Source organism: Pollicipes pollicipes, unplaced genomic scaffold, assembly GCF_011947565.3.
Source record: "Pollicipes pollicipes isolate AB1234 unplaced genomic scaffold, Ppol_2.1 Scaffold_5724;HRSCAF=6776_pilon_pilon_pilon, whole genome shotgun sequence".
Taxonomy (NCBI): domain Eukaryota; kingdom Metazoa; phylum Arthropoda; class Thecostraca; order Pollicipedomorpha; family Pollicipedidae; genus Pollicipes; species Pollicipes pollicipes.
Window position 1 is genome coordinate 42817536 of NW_023596746.1, and position 19713 is coordinate 42837248.

Here is a 19713-nt window from a genome sequence, read left to right on the forward strand (position 1 = left end):
GGCCCGTGTGCGTTTGTGTGACCCCTCTCTCTGCACCTGTCCTTTCACCTGTCCGCAGCGCTGCCTGCGCCTTGACCTGTCTGGCATCTCTGCGCGCCCCCCCCCCCTCCCCACCCACCCCAGACCGATCCTCTCTTCTGCCCTCTGGCGCCCTTTGTGCGTAACCAATCTCATGTCCTCTCTGCTCTCTCCTACCCTCTCTCCCGCCGCGCCGTGACTCGTCTAACGCCACAAAACCAGCGTGACCGGTTTTGTAGACGGACGGGGAATTTAAAAAGAACAGCCGCGTGTTTTTCCGAGGTCATTCCGGCCCGGTCCAGTGACGCAGCGCGCCAGCCGAGGTCTCCCGGCCGCGGAGAGCACGACAGCGGCAGGCGCAGACAGCTGCTCGACCCCACCCGGCTGCTGCTGCTGCATCGGCACGGTAAGCTGAGGCGATCGGCCTTAAGCAGCGCCCCACGTCTCTCATTGGCATCTGCATGTATGGCAGCATACATCTATATCGTTTGATATGATCAGCATACTCACATCATGCATCATATGATATAGTATATTGCATCATACATGATGTAATATACTCATATCATACTGTTGTCTTCCGTTTTCGATAAATTGGGTCTAAAAATTGCAATGGTTGAAAAACATGTCAAATATTTTTCGTCGAATTAATCCATTAATTCCAAAGTCCTGGTAAATTTTTTACATTTTTCTGCATCGTGTTTTCGTCAACTCAAGTTCAGCATTGCAGTGTGATAAAATGCTAGCAAAGCACGCAACTGCTGGGGACAAAATTGAGCCCCAGCAAATTTGTGTTTTTGGAATCATGAAAAGGCTCATGAAAAATGTTAACACCGATTTAGCTTTATCAATACTCGACCACAAATTGTCCAACGAAGTGATAGAAAATGTCTATAAGTGGCCGAATCGCGATGATAATGGCGCAGAAGACGTTCACGTTTTCCTGGCCATGCTGTTCATGTCTAGCTGTTACGCTGGTTTCGCGGGGCAGCGTGAGACCAGCGTAACAGCGCTTTGCTAGGTCAATGGAAAGGTAACCTATTGATAGTCTTAGGAGGTCTGATGCGATCAGATAGTGCATTTTTGCTGGTTTGCACCATCTACCAAAAGGGCGGGACTTTGCAAGAGCGCGTTAATCGATTTGCATTTAGTTAAAAGTAGATGCAAAATGAAAGAAATTTACTTTCTTGTATTGTGCAGTAATTTGAATTCAGTGCATTGAATGGCTGCATGACCTAACATGATACAAATTCTGTCAAGAAGTGAAAATGTCGGCTCACATCGGACTGTCACAATTTCAATGACAACATTTGAGGGATAGGCTCTTTCTGAGAATATTACGTTGCCATACTTCGACCGCTTTCATGTGTACATGTAGGGTAAACCAAGCCTGCTTCAAACGTTGTTCAGAAATGTACGTTGAATTGCTACCGCGAATAATGTAAGCCCGTAGCTCAGTCTCGATAAAGGCGTACAGTCTCAGTCTCAGTCTAGTCTCGCCCGTAGCTAAGTCTTAACGTTAAATAACACTTCCACCATGTCTTCGCGGCATGCCAGGTTGCACCAGGCCTAGAGATGTCGATCTCTTCCCAGTCTCCCGACGAACAGGGCCAGATAGGATGAAGGAGGGTGTCCTTGAAAAGCTTGGAAACAATAACAACTGTCATGCTGATTTTCCAGTAACTAGCGTAGTGCTGCGTATGCTTACGCACTTTTCTAACGATATCAGACCTACGGCTGTTTTTTGAGTGTCACGCCTAGGTCAAGGTAGGCCAAAAACGTCGATTTATTCTTTTGTATGCGATTTATGGCAACTACACGTGCAAGAATATATATATATATATATATATCTATATATATATATATATATATATATATATATACATTGTAACCAGCATTTCCCGGTATACTATCAGTACACCAGGAGGTGCTGGTTAAACATCGTTATAGAGCAAACTTTAGTTATGTTGTCAATGCTCGACGTTTCAAGCTTTGCTTATGATCACGATTGATCATCAGCACATATCAGGCACAGTCATATGCATGTGACGGGCATGGTCATAGGTATGATAATAACGCACATGTATTTCTCAGAGAAAATATGAGCATCTTATCATCATAATAGCATCCTATCATCATCATATCTGCGATGACAGCAAAGCACAAGGTGCGCAGGCGCTCTCCTTTTTAGAGCGATTTTGATTTTTTTAAAAATCCAGTTTCTCTCTCCCTACCTGTATCCGCGTCCTCAGATCGCCACGTCGATGATAGCAGCCGAGCGCAGAGGTGTCTCTGCAGCCGTCTGCCATGATCACAAGTACGCCTTTGAACGCCCAGCATTGACAATATAACCAATATTTGATATAAAGCGTTGTTTCACCAGCGCCTTTCGGTATATTAGAGGTCGATAGATCTGCATAGCAAGCCTGAACTCGTCATGCAAGGTTTTCTTGCGTTGCGATCCACCACATCAGCAGCATTTTGACGAAAATTGTGCGACCAATTGTTACAAACTTTTTACCCCCCCCCCCCGCCCCCGTAAAAGACAACTTGAGTTAGGTTAGAAAGCTCAGATGATGGTCATTGCATCACTCGTTTCTCCGCCACCGTACTTTGTTCAGTGCGACAGCTACTGGTAAAGTGGCTATGTATAATGCCCTCCAATATAGCGTTTCAACCGTTGTGGCTGTCTCAGTGAGCTGAGAGGCTGTTGCACTATGCTTTTTCATACAAATGCGATGTATTACGGAATTTATGCACCATTTGGCGTGGTGCATTTGCTTTTAAAGGTCTCATTCAGGCTTTAAATTTGCATTTTGAGGGAGAACACACGATTATTTTGTTGCTATCACAAAATAACGTGAGATGGCAGCGAAACACAAACTGCACGGCCACTCTTCTGTAGAAAGCGACTCAGAACAGAAAAACGCAGAGTTTAACTCACACCATGTCGTGCTGAATCATCTCATATAAGGTCTTAAGGTCAGTATTTTTTAAAAAATAAGAACCAATTCTATTCTAAGATGGTTTAATGGCTTCATGCAAGTCCAAAAATGACTGTTTTTCAACATTCCGATTGTATTCGTGCAAAACGTAAAGCACCAAAACCACCATCGCAACAAACATATCAAGAACGTACGAGGCTTTACCTCAGAGCTGCACACCCAGACTCAGCGCATAAGAAGCCCGTCATAAAATATTTGATACAGCGTGGGAGACGAGCGTAATGGTGCCAGTCCACCTGTCATGTCACGGTCACATCAGCGTGATGCGGCCGTGCGGCAGGATCATGCAGCTTCGCGTTAGATTCTTGTTCGCTACCTGCAGTCTCAAACTATCTGCCGCAAGTTGTAGTGTTGGTTTTCGTCGGAGGCCGTAGCTCGCATCGCTAGGCGGAGCGGTAAAAATTAACCATTTAGCGAACATAAGTAGATCAGTAGGTAATTATTCAATTTAAGCAGTTACAAGTAGAAGTCGTGAGGGTAAATAGCACCCCAAATTTATGTTACGGCTCTTGATAAAATGATGAGCTTTGGGATACGTTTATGCAGTTCAGATGTATTGATCTGTAGCGGTAAAATAATGTGGTCTGTAATCGACAAGTAGAATTACGTGAACTGTCTGAATGTTTCGCACCACGCTAGCCAACTATGAGTAAATTACGCAACGCTGCCCCGCCTTGTCATTTAACACACGCTCGGCTGGGGTCAACTTGACCCCTCCGAAGATTTTTCCGGAATGGTTTCCAAACAGCGCGGTGCAGCCCTGCTAAATTTTGCATAACTGTAGAAAATTGACTAGTGGATAGTTTGGTATCAAAAAATTTAGATGTACCTTGTAAGGTCACCGACCTACGGCAGGTCAAAGTCAGGCCATGGATTCAGTGGTCAAGTTCAAAAGAATCTTTCAAACTGATGCAACGACAGAGTGTTAGAGGAAGTCATACATCTCTGAGACGCTCTCTTAGGCAACACAACAATCAAATAAACAAATTTCATCGACCTAGGGTCAGGTATGAAAGTCAGATCAAAGTCAAGACCAACCTGTTTTATTACTCTAGGGCTTGCTGTATGCGGTAGTTTTGGTGCTCATTTCTCATTTATTGATAACAGGAGCCGCATCATACATCTTTCACGGGCCTATTTAAGGCCATAATAGGTCACTTACGTATCATGAGCTAGGTCAGCATTGTGTTTTTAGGAATATACTGCCTAGCGTAGCTTTTGTCGCTTATTCAACTGCAAAACTAAAAAAAGTATTGTGTGATTTTGGTCAGCATGACCTTTGAACGGTCAAACAGGGTCACGGATCTTAAATGACTGTGTGACCTTTGGCTTAGATCAGGTGTCTAGGTTCTGGAGGCACTAGGAGACAGCATGGAGTTTGACCTGGTTTGACCCTATATGACCCAAAGGTTGTGGCCTAGGAATTTCAAACTTTGACCTAAGTGAATTTACATACAGGCCAACACACTCCGTAAATTTGGTGTCTGTAGCTCTCTTAGGTCCTGAGATCTCGGCGGGCCAAATTAATCCCACCCGAGCGAGGGGTATCCGACCGGTCACCCGGGCGCGCGTTAACACGCGCTCGGGTGGGGGGTCATATTGACCCCCGAAGGTTTTTCCAGAATGGTTTCTAAACGGCGCGGCGTAGCCGCTCCAAATATTGCTTTGCTGTAGACAATTCAATAGCGGATCGTTTGGCACCAAAAAAGATGTACCTTGTAAACCCACTGACCTATGAAAGATCAAATTCAGACCATGGTTTAAGCGAAGGCAGTTTCTAGGGAATCGTTCAATCTGATCCAACAACGGAGTGTTAGGCAACACAACAGTCGAATGAGCAAGTTACATTGACCTAACTTCAGGTATCAAAGTCACATCAATGTCAAAACCAACCTGTTTTGTTACCCTAGGGCTTGCTGTATGGGATAGTTTCTGGTACGCATTTCGAGTTTATTGATGGCAGGAGCAGCATTATACATCATCCATGGACTTCTTAGAGGTCAGAATAGGTCATTGACCTAAAATGAATCAGGTCAACATTTTTTTAAGGAACATACTGCTTAGCGTCATCTTTGTCGCTTAGTCAAATGCAAAAGTCAAAGCAATCTTGTAGGATTCTGGTCACCTTGACCTTCAAAAGATCATACAAGGTCACCGACCTTGAATGAGCATGTGACTTTTTGCTTAGTAACGGTTATCTAGGTTCTGCGGGCACTTTGGAGACCAACCTGAAACTTGACCTTTTCCACCTTTTTGGGACCGAAGGTCATGACCTAGGAAGCTAAAACTTCAACCTAAGTGAGTTCACGTACAGGTCAACACACCTTGCAAATTTGGTGTCTTTAGCTTTCTTAGTTTCCGAGATCTCAGCGGGGTCAAATTGGCCCCCACCCCACCCGAGCGAAGGGCATCTAGCCGGCCACGCGGGCGCGTGTTAAGAGGAAGCCAACGCCAGTCCACTGATAACGGATCGAGCTGTATTTACTTTCACTCCAGCTAATGCGGTCAGAGGGTTACAACACTCACCGAGTTGATAGGGCCTGTAGGCAGTTCTTAAGGCAAAAGTGCAATGGCAGCAATCGCATTTACGGATCGTGCATACAAATGAGGCATAATGCAAACGGACTGATTTGTAGGCCTTAAGCTAACTGAAATCCCATTACTCCAGATCCGGGGCGCGCGCTGCTTGAATTGTCTGCACTGCAGGACCTCCGTTATGACTGGAAAGGAGAACAGCCGCAGGGACGTATCTATCACAATCATAAAACGGGGCCGAATAAGAAGTACACAAGTAAAAAGAATGGGCGGATCTCTTCGACCGCGGCACCCAAGTCAATTGCTTTATCACGACGTGCAGTAAAGCGAAAACAGCTTTGCGAGTATACTGTTCGGGGAAAGTGCATTGGAAAGTTAGATGCTTTATTTGCCTCAAGCATCAGTTGCTATAACATTCAAGGTCAATTAGGTATATGTAGTGGTCTAGTCGTTCAGACCTAAATGATAACTCGATGGGATCTACTCGTATCGATTTCAAATCGAGCTTCTTACCATTGGCTGATTCCGCACGAGGACACGCCATGAGCCGATCAGCCAGTATCGGGTAACGGAGTGCGATCGGCTCACTCCGTCGGGAACAGTGGCCGTGACCTTGAAACTGTTCAATTCAGTCTTAAACTAGTCATTTAGACATGCTTTCCGAATTCTAGAACAATGTCAGAGTGACGGATGCGTGCTAATCAGCTGTACGTGCCCATTGCCTTTCACGACTCCCTTTAATGCAACGCCGTGCGCTCCGAGTACCACAACAAATCGATAGTCATTAGGTAAGTCATTAGACAGTCAACAAACAGATAGTCACCAGTGCGGTGCGAACCATTTACCGTTATCACGAACAAGAGTTTTTTCCACTTGCCAGGTTGTTACAGGCAGGCGGAATTATCGTGCCAGACTCAAGACATTTGAAGAGCCGTTCGACCTGAAGCACAAATAAAAAGCACGGCTACAGGTTGAAAAATGGTTCTGACTGTCATCCTCGTCTGGTGTATTGCCATGTTACAGCGTTTCAGCCAGATGGAGTCCTCATAGGGACTCGATGATGTTCAGCTATCAGCCATGTAGGCGTCACAGCCCGAATCGTCTCTTTGGAATTGCTGGAATTCAATCCGGGACCACCAACTGGGTTTACCAACTGAGCTAGCCGGAAGGACAATTGTTGGGAGGATGAGTGAAGGGGCTCCAACGTGAGTCGGCAGACAAACTTCCACTTGAAATAAAGCTACCTTTTTAGAAAGTCCGCAGGCTTATGAGGCCCCACATGGGCAGCAATAATTTTGTAGTTCGAACGACCCTGCTAAACCGCCGCACTTTGTAAATGTCAACAGTTCCTCAGCGACTGGTTGCAGCCCACGCATTTAACAAAATGCATTTTTCTTAGTTGAACCTTAAATTTAAATTTGAACATTTCTTTTATTAATGCATTTGTTTACAGATTGTTTGCACATATTTCATGTTTCTGCTGTGTTGCAATAAAACCAAACATGGTTACCCTGTTTGAAATATCTGGTAAGCATGCAATTAACTCATTACAAAAAATTCGGTACATTCCTGGTCAAGAATTGAATCAAATATCAAAAGTGAAACAAATTGCGTGACAAAATGACGACATCAAGCAGACATAAAACTGATGCCAGTGATCTGGAAAGTACTTGAGGCATGAAAGCTACGCCATTGGACGACAAACGTATAAGATAATGGTTCAAACTAACGTGAGTCGATGTGCGGCAACGTTTGCGTGCTGGGTGCAACAAATGTGTAACCAGCCGCAGGATGTACACGAATGGGCCGCGCATTCCCGAAGTGATGCTCTGTTCGTCTCGAAGATTCGCCAGGAATGTAACAGGAAGTGGTCTATATCACGTTTTTTAAAACCATATCTTTTTCACGCATGGTGGCCTCCCAACATCCCGCGGCAAATGGGAGCTACCTGAATCGGGAGCTTGAAATAGGACAGATTTGACCTGGTACCTGTTTTTGGGATCTGGGAGCCCTGTGTTTGTAATCTGGGAGCCCTGTTTTTGTGATCTGCGAGCCCTGTGTTTGTGATCTGGGAGCCCTGTGTTTGTGATCTGGGAACCCTGTGAATTCTGCGCTGAAGTTGTCATGTCTAGTTTGTATATCCTCAGTTCACTTCACTCGGGAGTATCGATCGCTTTGGCTGATGTCCAAATCGGGCCGAAGTTTCAATAACTACAGTCGATGGCATCTGAAAGCGTTTAACAACACACAGATGTGCCCAAGCCAAGGAGGTTAGTGCGACTAGCAATAAAAAAATGTGGAAAACAGCTTACAAGTTCTGGTACCGGTGCATCTCCTTTCCGCTTTCAAACTCTGTGCATGCATTCCTCAGACCTGTGCATTCGCCAGGCTGTTGTCTCACTTTAAAATAAATTGACCTGGAAACGGTTATCAAGATATTGGCTGCACTTGTGTGTGGCGGCACTAGCGACCTGCGCCGTATTACAAGTCAGAAGATAAGTAATTAAATAAATGAGGTGCCGTGTTCGGAGGTGGTGTTCTACTCCCACTTTAAGTATGAAATCGCTTTGCAATTGGTGCGAATCCATCCTCCGAATGAGTAGGCTGCGCCGGAACACGAGATGTTCGTTGAATCTCCCGGTTTTGATCTCTGTGTTTTTTATGAATCGAGAAGTTTCAAGCCTTGCTTACTTGCGCCTATCAAATGTCTATACAATTCCAGCAGATATCTTGTTCCGTGGCACACAAGCGTACTTTCTGTCCATGTTGGCATTTCTTGTAGGCATGGACATGCAGTGCCGAATGACTTTTGTTGTTTATGCCATGTGCCCTCTATTTCAGGAAGTCTGGTGCAAGCATGAAACTATTTATCATTTCCATGCTGGTGGAGGTGATATTGGCGGCAGAAGAGTGTCAACTAAGGCAAGTCCTGCAATGTTCAAACTTGCGTCTTATAAAAACCATTGAGAAGTAAACAACAGACCCATGTCACGTCAGAGGTGATGTGGCTCAGCGTGATTCATACTGTTTGTTAACAACAGGCTCGTTTTGGGCTGTCCTCTGTGGCAACAGGAATGTTCGCACATTTTACTGGGGCTTTGCTTGGTAGAATTTAAGCACATGTCAACGAGCTGAAGCTTTCATAGGCAGTGAAGTGAGTGAATAGCACTATGATTGCTGAGTGCTGTTCAGGACATCAGATGATTGTAGAGACAAAAAGACATAGGAAAGAGACCTCCGTCACCTCCCAAAAACTGCCCATTTTGTGTGCCAACACTAATGGGTAGCTTTTTAACACTACGCGTTGATTCCTGAAGACAATGTACGATGGGTGAGCTCTCTTCTTCCTCACTCCTTCCTCACCGTGGGTGTCCCTGGCTGGACGCATGCCAGCCCGGCGCCTTGCGCCCGGCATCGGGCCGAGGCCACACATGCTGATGCCCGGCGCTCGGTTCGCAGCGGCCCGTTTCCGTGGACATGGCGCTGCGAAAACGGCGCGTGCGTGCGCCGCGCCGCCGACGAGGTCACAGACGGCCTGACGCTGAACGCGTGCAAGCTGACGTGTAATGACGACTCGATGCTATGGCCGCGGCCAACGGGGCCCTTCAGCATCGGCAACAACACCGTCTCCTTTCGGCTGGAGAGCGTCCGCCTGACGTATCAGGCGCCAGAGGCCGCGCGGGCTTTGCTGGGGCAGGCCGGCGCCCGCTTCCAAGCGCAGCTGGCGGCGATGATGGACGGGGGCGACAGCTGCATGGCCGGCCCCGACGGACAGTCGGACGCGGCGGTCGGCGCCCGGTCCGTCAAGGTGATGGTTGTCGTGGAGGACGGGAACACAGCGCTCACGCTGGACACCAGCGAGTTCTACCAGCTGCTCATCAACCACACGGCCGATGACGAGGTGCATGTGCTCATCTATGCCGACACGTTCTTCGGCGCGCGTCACGCGCTCGAGACGCTCTCGCAGCTTGTCAACTACGACAACGTCAACGACGCGCTGCAGACGGTAGACGCGCCGTGATGATTAGCGACGCGCCCGTGTACCCGGTGCGCGCGCTGACGCTCGACACCTCGCGCAACTTCATCTCGCTGGCCGGTCTGCTGCGCACCATCGACACCATGGCCATGAACAAGCTGAACACCTTCCACTGGCACATCACCGACACGCACAGCTTCCCGATCGAGATCCGCAGCGAACCGCGCATGGCGCAGTACGGTGCCTACTCGCCGCGCAAGGTCTACACGGCCACGCAGGTGCTGGAGCTGGTGGAGTACGCGCGCGTGCGCGGCGTGCGCGTGCTGCCCGAGCTCGACATGCCGGCGCACGTGGGCCATGGATGGCAGTGGGGCGAGAAGGCCGGCCTCGGCCAGCTGGCCGTCTGCCTCGGCAAGGTGAGTCCGGCGGGCGGCAGGCGTGCGAGGCCCGGGGGCTGCACCGGTGCCACGGCACGCGCCGTGTCTGATGCATGGCGCAGATTTTGCGCGGATGCAGTCGGGACGGCCTTCTCTTGTTTGTGGACTGCTCTTGTTTGTGGACTGCTCTTGTTTGTGCACTTCTCTTGTTTGTGGACTTAGCGCAATAACTTGTGACGTGCCTTCTTTGTGACCTATCTGGGCTGGCATTTTTGATTCTTTTATTCATGGCAAGCAGTTGTATTTTTTATAAACTGCCTTCCAAATGTATCACTAAGCATTCAATCGGTGCGACTAGCGCGCCTTTGCCTACCGTTGTTTAACTGTATGTACGTTGCACGGCACGCGTCCCAGTAACGTGAAGCCTTGGATAAGTTTATACCAGACGGTGGTCATATGTGAAGATATCTGCGGCGAACCAGTTACATTATTTCGAACGTGCGTCTGAGAGGAAGGCGACATAAGTGAAGCAACCCTTCTGAAAAACCTTCTACATCCTCGTGCAGGAACCTTGGCAGGAATTCTGCGTGGAGCCTCCCTGCGGTCAGATGAACATCGTCAACGAGAACCTCTTCCCCGTTTTGGAGAAGATATTGATCGAATATAAAGATCTCTTCCAGCCCGACATGTTCCACATGGGAGGTGACGAGGTGAGTAATGACTCAGTTTTGATTGGCTACACACGCGGCTTATCCGTGAGTGCCCGTTATTCTATGTGTATTTTGTGCTGATCTTGCCTGACATAAGGACCTTCCTGCATATATGCGTTGAGGCACAGAGTGCTTGCAATGATTTTATTTGTCAAAATGCGATATCCGTACGTTCCGCAATGCTGGATGGAGCGTACTACGTTGACCACGCTCGTGCTTGTAAGATATAAGCTAGACGCCAAAGCAGCAGATAGTAGCTTACAAACGCCAGGAGCCTTACAAGTACAGTGTGGTCACCAAGCGTTCAAATATTTCTGGACCGCTTGACACCAGATGCAAGCCATGACCTTCATGTACAGTCAGTTATTTCACGGCGCCGGCGACCGTCCGTCAATAACCGTTGGCTGACCATCGCCATTCCGCTACCACGGGTCGATGGAGCTCATTGGTATCGGAGATGCGGCTAGCACAGTCAGCTGCGAGCGGACGCAGATGAGTCGAACTCCGTGCTTGCAGAGCTTTTTTATAAATGCCTGTAAGTATTTGTAATTATACTGCTTTATAAATAAACCCTTTAATAATGATACAAATGCTTTTATACGCACTCTCCGAGTTACGGCATGCCTGTCCGACAAAATCGGCTTCTTTTGTCGCCGCGCATCACGATGGCACCTCTTGTGGCGCAGATCAATCTCAACTGCTGGAAGTCGACTCCGGAGATCGCCGCCCATGTGAAGGCGCAGGGCGGTGACCCGGAGGACGACGAGGAGTACATGAAGCTCTGGATACAGTACCAAGACCGCGCCTACAACATCTGGAGCAACGTTACCGGTAGCTCGATGCCGCTGATCCTGTGGACGTCGCACCTGACTCAGCGGCCGGCGGCCGAGTCCGGCCTCGACCCGTCCAAGTACATCATCCAGGTCTGGACGACGGGCGCCGACAAGGAGGTTGGCCGTCTCCTCAAGCAGGGCTACAAGCTCATCATTTCCAACTACGACGCCTGGTACCTCGACTGCGGCTTCTCGGCCTGGGTTGGCGGCGGCAACAACTGGTGCACGCCCTACAAGAGCTGGCAGACGGTGTACGACAACAGCCCGCGCGCCATCGCGCGCAAGTTCGAGGTGCGCGCCACGCCCTCGGCGTCGCTGCGGCCGTCTCAGGAGGCGCCGGGCAGCGACTTCTCGCGTCAGATCCTGGGCGGCTCTGCGCCGCTCTGGTCCGAGCAGGCCGATGACTCGACGCTGGACCAGAAGCTGTGGCCGCGCGGCGCCGCGCTGGCGGAGCGGCTCTGGGCCGAGCCGGAGACGGGCTACGCCGCTGCCGAGCGCCGCTACGTTCACCACCGGCGCCGCATGGTGGCAGCCGGCGTGGGCGGCCGAGACCGTGCAGCCCGAGTTCTGCCACCACTATGAGGGCAGCTGCTACATCAACAGCTGAGGGCTGCGGCGCTCTGGCAGCTGCCGGATCAGGGACTGGGCGACGCCCGGCGCTCGCCAGCGATGCCCGTGCCCACGAGAGACGCTGAGATGCGACGCCGCCTCGGCAGAGATGGCGGCCAGACGAGAGCCAGCCTGTCAGGCTATGTTCTGCGCTGGACCTGTATGCAAATGGAGAATACATGTTTTGCCACGTCTCGGTGCTGTCTCGTGACGTGTACACTCGAGGGGCACAGTTCTGTGCTTATACGACTCCCACCATCTCCTTTCTCTGAGAGCGGAAAAGTTGAAAGCTATGTGCAATAAGCGACCCGAGGAGCCTGCACCATTCTGCTCTTTACCCTGAGTCCACGAGCTGTACCCAGTCCCATTCTTGAGGTCTGTTGGCAACCTATGGTACCGTTCCAGACCATTTAAACATATTTTGTCGAAACGCTTAAAAACACATAGACCATGACACGCTCAGATTTCGTATATGCTCTTTGCCTTCTTATCGGGAGTCACTCTTATATGAAGAGTTAGTTATTCCATATTCGTTCAGTTCGTCGATGGCTCTTATTTGGTTAAAAAAAAAACGTTAGTTGTTCAGTGCGTTAGCGAAGAACATTAGTCACATAGATAAGGCAACGGTATTAGCCTCATTCCTCGGAAAAAACAGGAGAATGTAGATATAGTTAGGCTGATATTTCAGCAACATGCCTTTATCGAAACAATAGCAGAAGTGAATTCAAAATTGCCTGCCGATGATCCCACTCGAGGGAAGGTAGGCCCACCGGTCGTACACAATGGGATAATTTAATCACAAAGGCAGCCATCCTCCGCGCTCGGGACTTGCCAAGGCCCCATGTTTGAGCTTGATCCACGGCTGGATGTGCTATCTTCGACCGCAAAAAAGCGGCCAAGGACCTCAACCGCCAGAGCAGCTGAGTGCATCATAAAATTCCAACCGGTGGCAGGTCAAACGTGGGGGATGGCGTCAAACATGCGGGCCTCATCGAGACCATGTCCCCTTTTGGAAACCACAAAAACAAATGCTGGCTGTTTCACATTCTTGTCACGTTGAACAAAACAAAACAAAAAACTGACAAATAAAAAAACAACAAAACGCTATTAATTGCGGCTACAGCCAACTTTAGAAGACTGTGACATGCTCTGACGAACCGTAGGTACCAGAAATCCCGCACTCAGGCTTAATGATTTCCTGACGTTTGAACAATAAAATGATTCGTATTTCCACTAACGCGACACAAACGAGCTATCGCCGATCCTAGTCGTCTCTATTTCCATTTGCATACCGAAGCTTAACACGCGCCCCGGCGGCCGGCTAGATACCCTTCGCTCGGGTGGGGTGGGGTCAATTTGACCCCCCTAAGATCTCGGGAACTAAGAAAGCTATAGACACCAAATTTACAGGGTGTGTTGACCTGTACGTGAACTCACATAGGTTAGCGTTTCAGGTTCCTAGGTTATTACCTTCGGGTCAAAAAGGTCAAACAAGGTCAAGTTCCAGGTTGGTATCTTAAGTGCCCCCAGAAGCTAGGCAACCGTCAAAGTCAGGGACCTTGTTTGACCTTTTGAAGGCCAATGTGACCAAAATCATGCAATATCGCTTTGAGTTTTGCATTTGACTAAGCGACAAAGATTACGCTAGGCTGTATGTTTCTAAAACAAAACGTTGACCTGGGTCATTTTAGGTCAATGATTTATTCTGACCTCTAAGAAGTACATGGAACATGTACAATTCGGTTCCAGCTATCAATAAATCAGAAATGAGCACCAGAAACTATCCCATACAATAAGCCCTAGAGTAACAAAACAAGTTGGTTTTGACCTAGGTGCGACCTTTATATCTGACCTTAGGTCAATGTAATTCACTCATTCAGCTGTTGTGTTGCCTAAGAAAGCATCTCAGAGATGTATGACTTCGTCTAACACTCCGTCGTTAGATGAGATTGAAGGATTCCCTAGAAATTGGCTTTGCTTAAACCACGGTCTGACTTCTGGAATGCCATAAGTCAGTGATCTTAAAAGGTACACCCGGATTTTTTTATTCCAAATGATTTGCTATTCAAATGTCTACAGCTATGCAAAATCTTCCGCGGCTACGCTGCGCTGTTCGGAAACCATTCTGTAATAACCTTCGGGGGGGGGGGGGGCAGTTTGCCCCCCACCCGACCGCGTGTTAACAGTTCGTTTGTTGATTTGGACGAACCGAAGGCGCGAAATTTTGTGTGTTTTTTGAAATCATGTGTCTGTCTCTATTTAAACCACAGCCTGAAGATGTTTTTTTCTCAAATTTTACGAAAATAAAGCCGTACATAAGTTCGTAACTGAACACTGGCATGCATTGCCCTGTTGGGCCGCACTTCAATGTGCTTTCCGCTCAGAATGTGTCAAGGTTTCGCCTAATACATGTTTAGGAGCAGCTCCATTTTAAAGAGCAAAATTAAATCAAAGCTATTGAAAATATGATTTGATCCCAGTGTTAATCCTTAGGGTGTTAGGTGGGGTCGACAGCAAGAGCTCTATCTGACTGCACTCGGACTTTGCTGGCCGATCCAGGATCTTTCGGTACACTTTCATGCGGGTGGGACTCCTTAACAGGGTCATCTATAAGATTTAACCGCTTTTGAAAGAGAATGAGGTGCTCTTTGGTAGCAAGGTGGCCTTTGGGAGGGAAAATGGCGCTGTGCAGTTAAAAAAAGAGTATACAGAGGGTCATGCGGATATAAATGGCGTTGAGCTGTTATGAGGCCCTGAGGGAGCCCAGGGCCCAGAGAACTCGGACACGATCACAGTAGTCAGAGGTCTCCTGAGTGGCCCAAAGGCGGTCCCGCAGTTGCCTGGCAAGCTCCAAGGCATCCATCACCCCCCCCCCCCCCCTTTAAGGCAGGTGTGCAAGAGTCCTTTAATTATAGATATATGTTCTGGCGGCCAAATGGGTCACTGCGTGGCTGGTGGGCTATCACCATCCAAAGGAACACTCCGATGGCCAGAGGGGCCCACAAGCGATCTAAAGCTCTCCTTCGTAATCAGGGGTCCGGGTGACCAGGTAAGCTCCTAAGCTGTCAGAGGGACCCCACCCACAAGATGCTCCTCAATAGCCAGAGGGGGTCATAGAAAATACACTGCCTTGTCGCCGACCTGCCACCGAAGTGAGCTACCAACCAAAAACCAAAGGATATTCTGTCGCCGAGATGGAATGGAGCCTTTTGGTCACTGTCATTCTGGTTAAAAAAGTAGAACAGGTGCGCACCGTTGGGCATAGTTTTCGCTGTGATGGGTGCGAGCGCGCGCCCTGCACGCTCTGCGTTGGCGGTGCGAGGAACTTTCGAGGAGCAAGGGGCTTTCTCTCTTATAAGCAGGCGGTGCACATGCTATGCGTAAGCCAAACCATTTGGTGCAATATCTGCTGAACATCCGCAATATTGTATTGGCCTTCGTACTCCAGTGCAAGTCTTGGCATTGAGACATAAGCGTCTCCAGTATCCCAAGTTTCACTGTATGCAGTGACTAAGGATTGTGTTTTGTCCATATTCGGCCCTAGCATGTGCGCATGTTATACGCTTTGATACGTTCCCTGCTTGTCTGAACGCTCGCAGTTTCGCCTTATTTGTGATGCGTCTGTTTTGGCTGCGGTTGTTAATCTTACAGGCACGCTGCCATATCATGAACCGCTTAATCCAACAAAAGTTGCAGACTCACCTCAGCGGCATTGCCTCCGGTTCAGGAGGCCGCCAAGCCGCGGCTCGCCCGCCGCGCTTTGTCTCCGTTACCTCACATGAGACAAAAGGCGATGCCCGGCGACTCGAGCCGAACCCGGCCGCGTGCCATGCGTTGGACGGGCCTGAGGCATATTGGGACTGGCAGGGTTACTGGCCTAGACCAGTCCGGACCGGACCGGGCGCTCCGGGCGGGACACGTGGAGTGGATGGAGTGGCTGCTGGGATGGAGCGCTGGTGGGCCGCTGGGCGCGGAAGACTCCGGCACCGCCTCAGGATGACCAGCACCGACCCCGAGCGGTAGAGACAGCGTCACGCCGAGGGTAGTGGTACGATGGGACACGACTGCTGCGTGATGTCAGAGCTCCTTTTACAATAGCCAGATTACAACAGGAGCCCCGCCCGGACCACTGACTGGCGCCCGGACCACTGACTGGCGGCTGGACCACTGACCGGTCCACTGACCGGATCACTGACCGGTCCACTGACCGGACCACTGACTGGCGGCTGGACCACTGACCGGTCCACTGACTGGCGCCCCGGACCACTGACTGGCGCCCGGACCACTGACTGGCGGCTGGACCACTGACCGGTCCACTGACTGGCGGCTGGACCACTGACTGGCGCCCGGACCACTGACCGATCCACTGACTGGCGCCCGGGCCACTGACTGGCGCCCGGACCACACTCTAGACAGCCAGAGTAAGGTCAACGGCAGATGGGAGATCTGGCCGAGACACAAACTTGCCAAGCTGGTCATTTTCCGTGCCCCTCGCCGCGTTACCGGGGACGAGCACTGGCCTTGAATGGCTCTGGAAGGCCAGCCTGACTCGCAGCTAATCACAGCATGATTTCTCTGAGAAAACTTACGTTCTGAGGACAACTGGACATTGTTTGGCGGTGGCAGCGGCCCCGCTGAAGGTCAGGTCACGTCAGAAGGCAGGGCCGTGTCGAGCATTTCGGCGCGTTAAGCCTTCGGCGTGGAAATCCGCCTATGACCAGGGATTTACGATCGAGAGGTGGGGTCATGGCTCATGCAGCTGCTGGAATCCGTTCAATTATAATGTCCGGACTAAATCATAAAAATATATAATGGAAGCGTACAAGCATTAATTGCATTGGTTTTTGCCAGTAGTTCTACGGGCGTTGATGGGTTCAAATCTCCAACCGCCTGTTGGCGAACTTATGGATCCTTTTGGCGAGCGCATCGAAAGCGGGTACGACCCGCGACCCGGAATTCACGAAGCTGGACATAAAAAGTGATATCGCCATTATGCGGTCATTTGGTGTCATCGTTTACAGGTTCCTTGTGTCCGCATGATTGGTTTCTGCCGAGTTCCGCATGCTTCTCCGCATGTCCGATGAGCTGGACAAGCTTGTTTCGTAACCTTTATACTTCCGCCCTTACTGAATTCCATCTACCGAGGTGAACCTTCGATGATCCCGTGCAGACCAGATTGGAAGTCAGCAAATGCTATTTGCTTCCGGCTTAAGCAGGTACTTTGTTGCCAAACCATGCACAAATACCCGCTTGACTTGACTGAATCATCGCTTGAGTCGGTGTCAGATCAGCCGCCATCGCCGTTGTTGGTCCTCGGCGATTTTAACTGGCGTAATTCACCGGGGATTAATGATCGTACCAACAGCAGGTGAGGCAGGCTTGCTGAGCTTTTGGACAGAAATACCCTGTGCATTTTAAATAGCAGACACTCTACTCACATTTCGTTGCCTTCGGGCACCAGCTCCGCTATCGATCTTATGTTCACTCCGACACTTCACAGCCAGCTCCGCTATCGATCCGACATGTTCACCGACACTTTACAGGCAGCTCCGCTATCGATCTGATATGTACGTCGACACTTACACGATGAGGGAGGTACACGATGTAGTGTTGTTTGTGAGCGCTGGACGAAGTGTGTCACTTTCTGTGCTGCTCGATTTTCACAGCGGATCTGCATGCAGTCAGTGAGAGACCGATTTACGCGGAGGAGCGCCGAGGTAAACATTTCTTAAACATTGCTTGACTCCCTTAGCGGCACTTAGGCTGTTCAACATGCGAGAACTGACCATGCCCTGGTGGGTTAAATCCTGGTACAGCTGCCGGGTCTTGGGCGGGTAAGCAGGCGCGTGGTTTTTGCCGGGTGCCCGGGCACGTCGACCTGGCTGGAGACGAAAGGGCCGACACTGCTGCCAAGGATGGAACGCAAGTCATTGTTGTCATCCCGTTTGGAGGAAAACTGGCCAGAGTCTTGCATGGCAACACGAGAAACAAACTACGTGCAGTAAAAGACAAGCTGGGTGACTGGGCGACCTCTCACCAGAGTCACAGAGGAGAGGAGGTCAGTCTATGTCGCCTCCGTACCGAGCATACATACGCAACACACGGCTTTTTTCTGTCCGGAAGCCAGGCGCCAACGTGCCCTCGCAGTGGCCACGCGGTAACAGTTGCCCACACGCTTGTGCAGTGTCGCCACGTGGCAGCTGAGCATAATCGTTACTTGGCCCGCAGTGCACGGCGCGGGCTGACCCTGTCCCTGCGCCCCTGCTCGGCGGGGATCTGATCGTCGATGCCGCAGTGCACGGCGCAGGCTGACCCTGTCCCTGCGCCCCTGCTTGGCGGGGATCTGACCGTCCATACCGCAGTGCACGGCGCGGGCTGACCCTGTCCCTTCGCCCCTACCCGGCGGAGATACGATCGTCGAAGCGAAGGCTGCTGTACAGCTTATGGATGGTGTCTGTTTCAAAATCATGTTCTCACCTACCTGTCTGATTTTACTTCACCTGTTAAACTTGCGCACGGAGAAATCGTGTTCCCGCTTGATCCGACAGCGTACTTTGTGCGCAACCCACGCATGCGTAGAACATGTGAGGATCTATTAACTTAGTTACGGGCGAAAAATGATCACCGCCGTCGGGGCACGCTTAGATTCAAATGTCACGCCCAAATAGATATGACAAAAGATCTATGAAAGAGATGCTCATAAAGTCGGCTTTATTTGGCAGACCGCGCAATATGTCTGCGATTCCATATTTTGGTATCAGCTACCTGACAGATGCTAGCCGGAATTATCAAGAGACGCCGCTTTGCTGGCGGCTAGTCAGTTTTCTGCTCGCTCCCATCAGACCCCGTCTGTTGGCGGCTAGTCAGTTTTCTGCTCGCTCCCATCAGACCCCGTCTGCTAGCTGGTAGTCAGTTTTCTGCTCGCTCCCATCAGACCCCGTCTGCTGGCGGCTAGTCAGTTTTCTGCTCGCTCCGATCAGACCCTGTTCCACGTACACAATTCAGGAGGCTGTGAGACAATGGTGAAGGCGTTCAATTGAGGCTTTGCTAAACCTTACCTCACTAAAGCAATCATGACATAGAAGGGACGAATGCGTTTTGCAACACCATTTCAACTCGCTAAAACAATCATAACATAGAAGGGACGCATGCGTTGCCTAACACCACTTCACCTCACTAAAACAATCATGACATAGAAGAGACGCAGGCGTGGTCTAACACCACTTTACCTCAATAGGACCATCATGACATAGAAGGGACGCAAGCGTTATCTAACACACCGGCACGCATCATTTCCAGTCAACACCCAGACAGCAGTACGTGGCATATGAGCCGTCTCATATACTGACGGGTCATATGCTCACTCGCGTGCCGTCACTTCACAGACGTGGATCACAGCAGACCAGCACAAGAGCTCTGGCAGACACCAGCACGGCACGGGCCCCCATCTCGTTTTGCTTACAGCAAGTTACAGCCAGGTCCCTTAGCGTGGAAGGCGGTCCGGCTTCTCGCATTGTCTCCCATCTCGCAGACCCGGGAGGGTTTTCGTTTCCCATTTGTCCCTGTCTCTTAGTGTGAGAGAGTCTGGCCACTTACCCGTCCTCTGTCTTTCTACTATCAGAGGGGGTCTTGGTCCTCTTCCTGTTTCCT

The 19713-nt window shown here is 50.0% G+C and overlaps 1 protein-coding gene across 1 annotated transcript; it reads left to right on the plus strand.

The window, feature by feature from the left end:
- Positions 1-344: 344 nt before the first annotated feature.
- LOC119103858 (chitooligosaccharidolytic beta-N-acetylglucosaminidase-like) lies at positions 345-12257 on the plus strand. The gene is given in 7 exon segments (XM_037227530.1): positions 345-424; positions 8400-8480; positions 9018-9567; positions 9570-9950; positions 10478-10621; positions 11308-11997; positions 11999-12257. Coding segments are annotated over 6 exon segments (1893 nt in total). The 5' UTR covers positions 345-424; positions 8400-8415; the 3' UTR covers positions 12062-12257.
- Positions 12258-19713: the final 7456 nt, after the last annotated feature.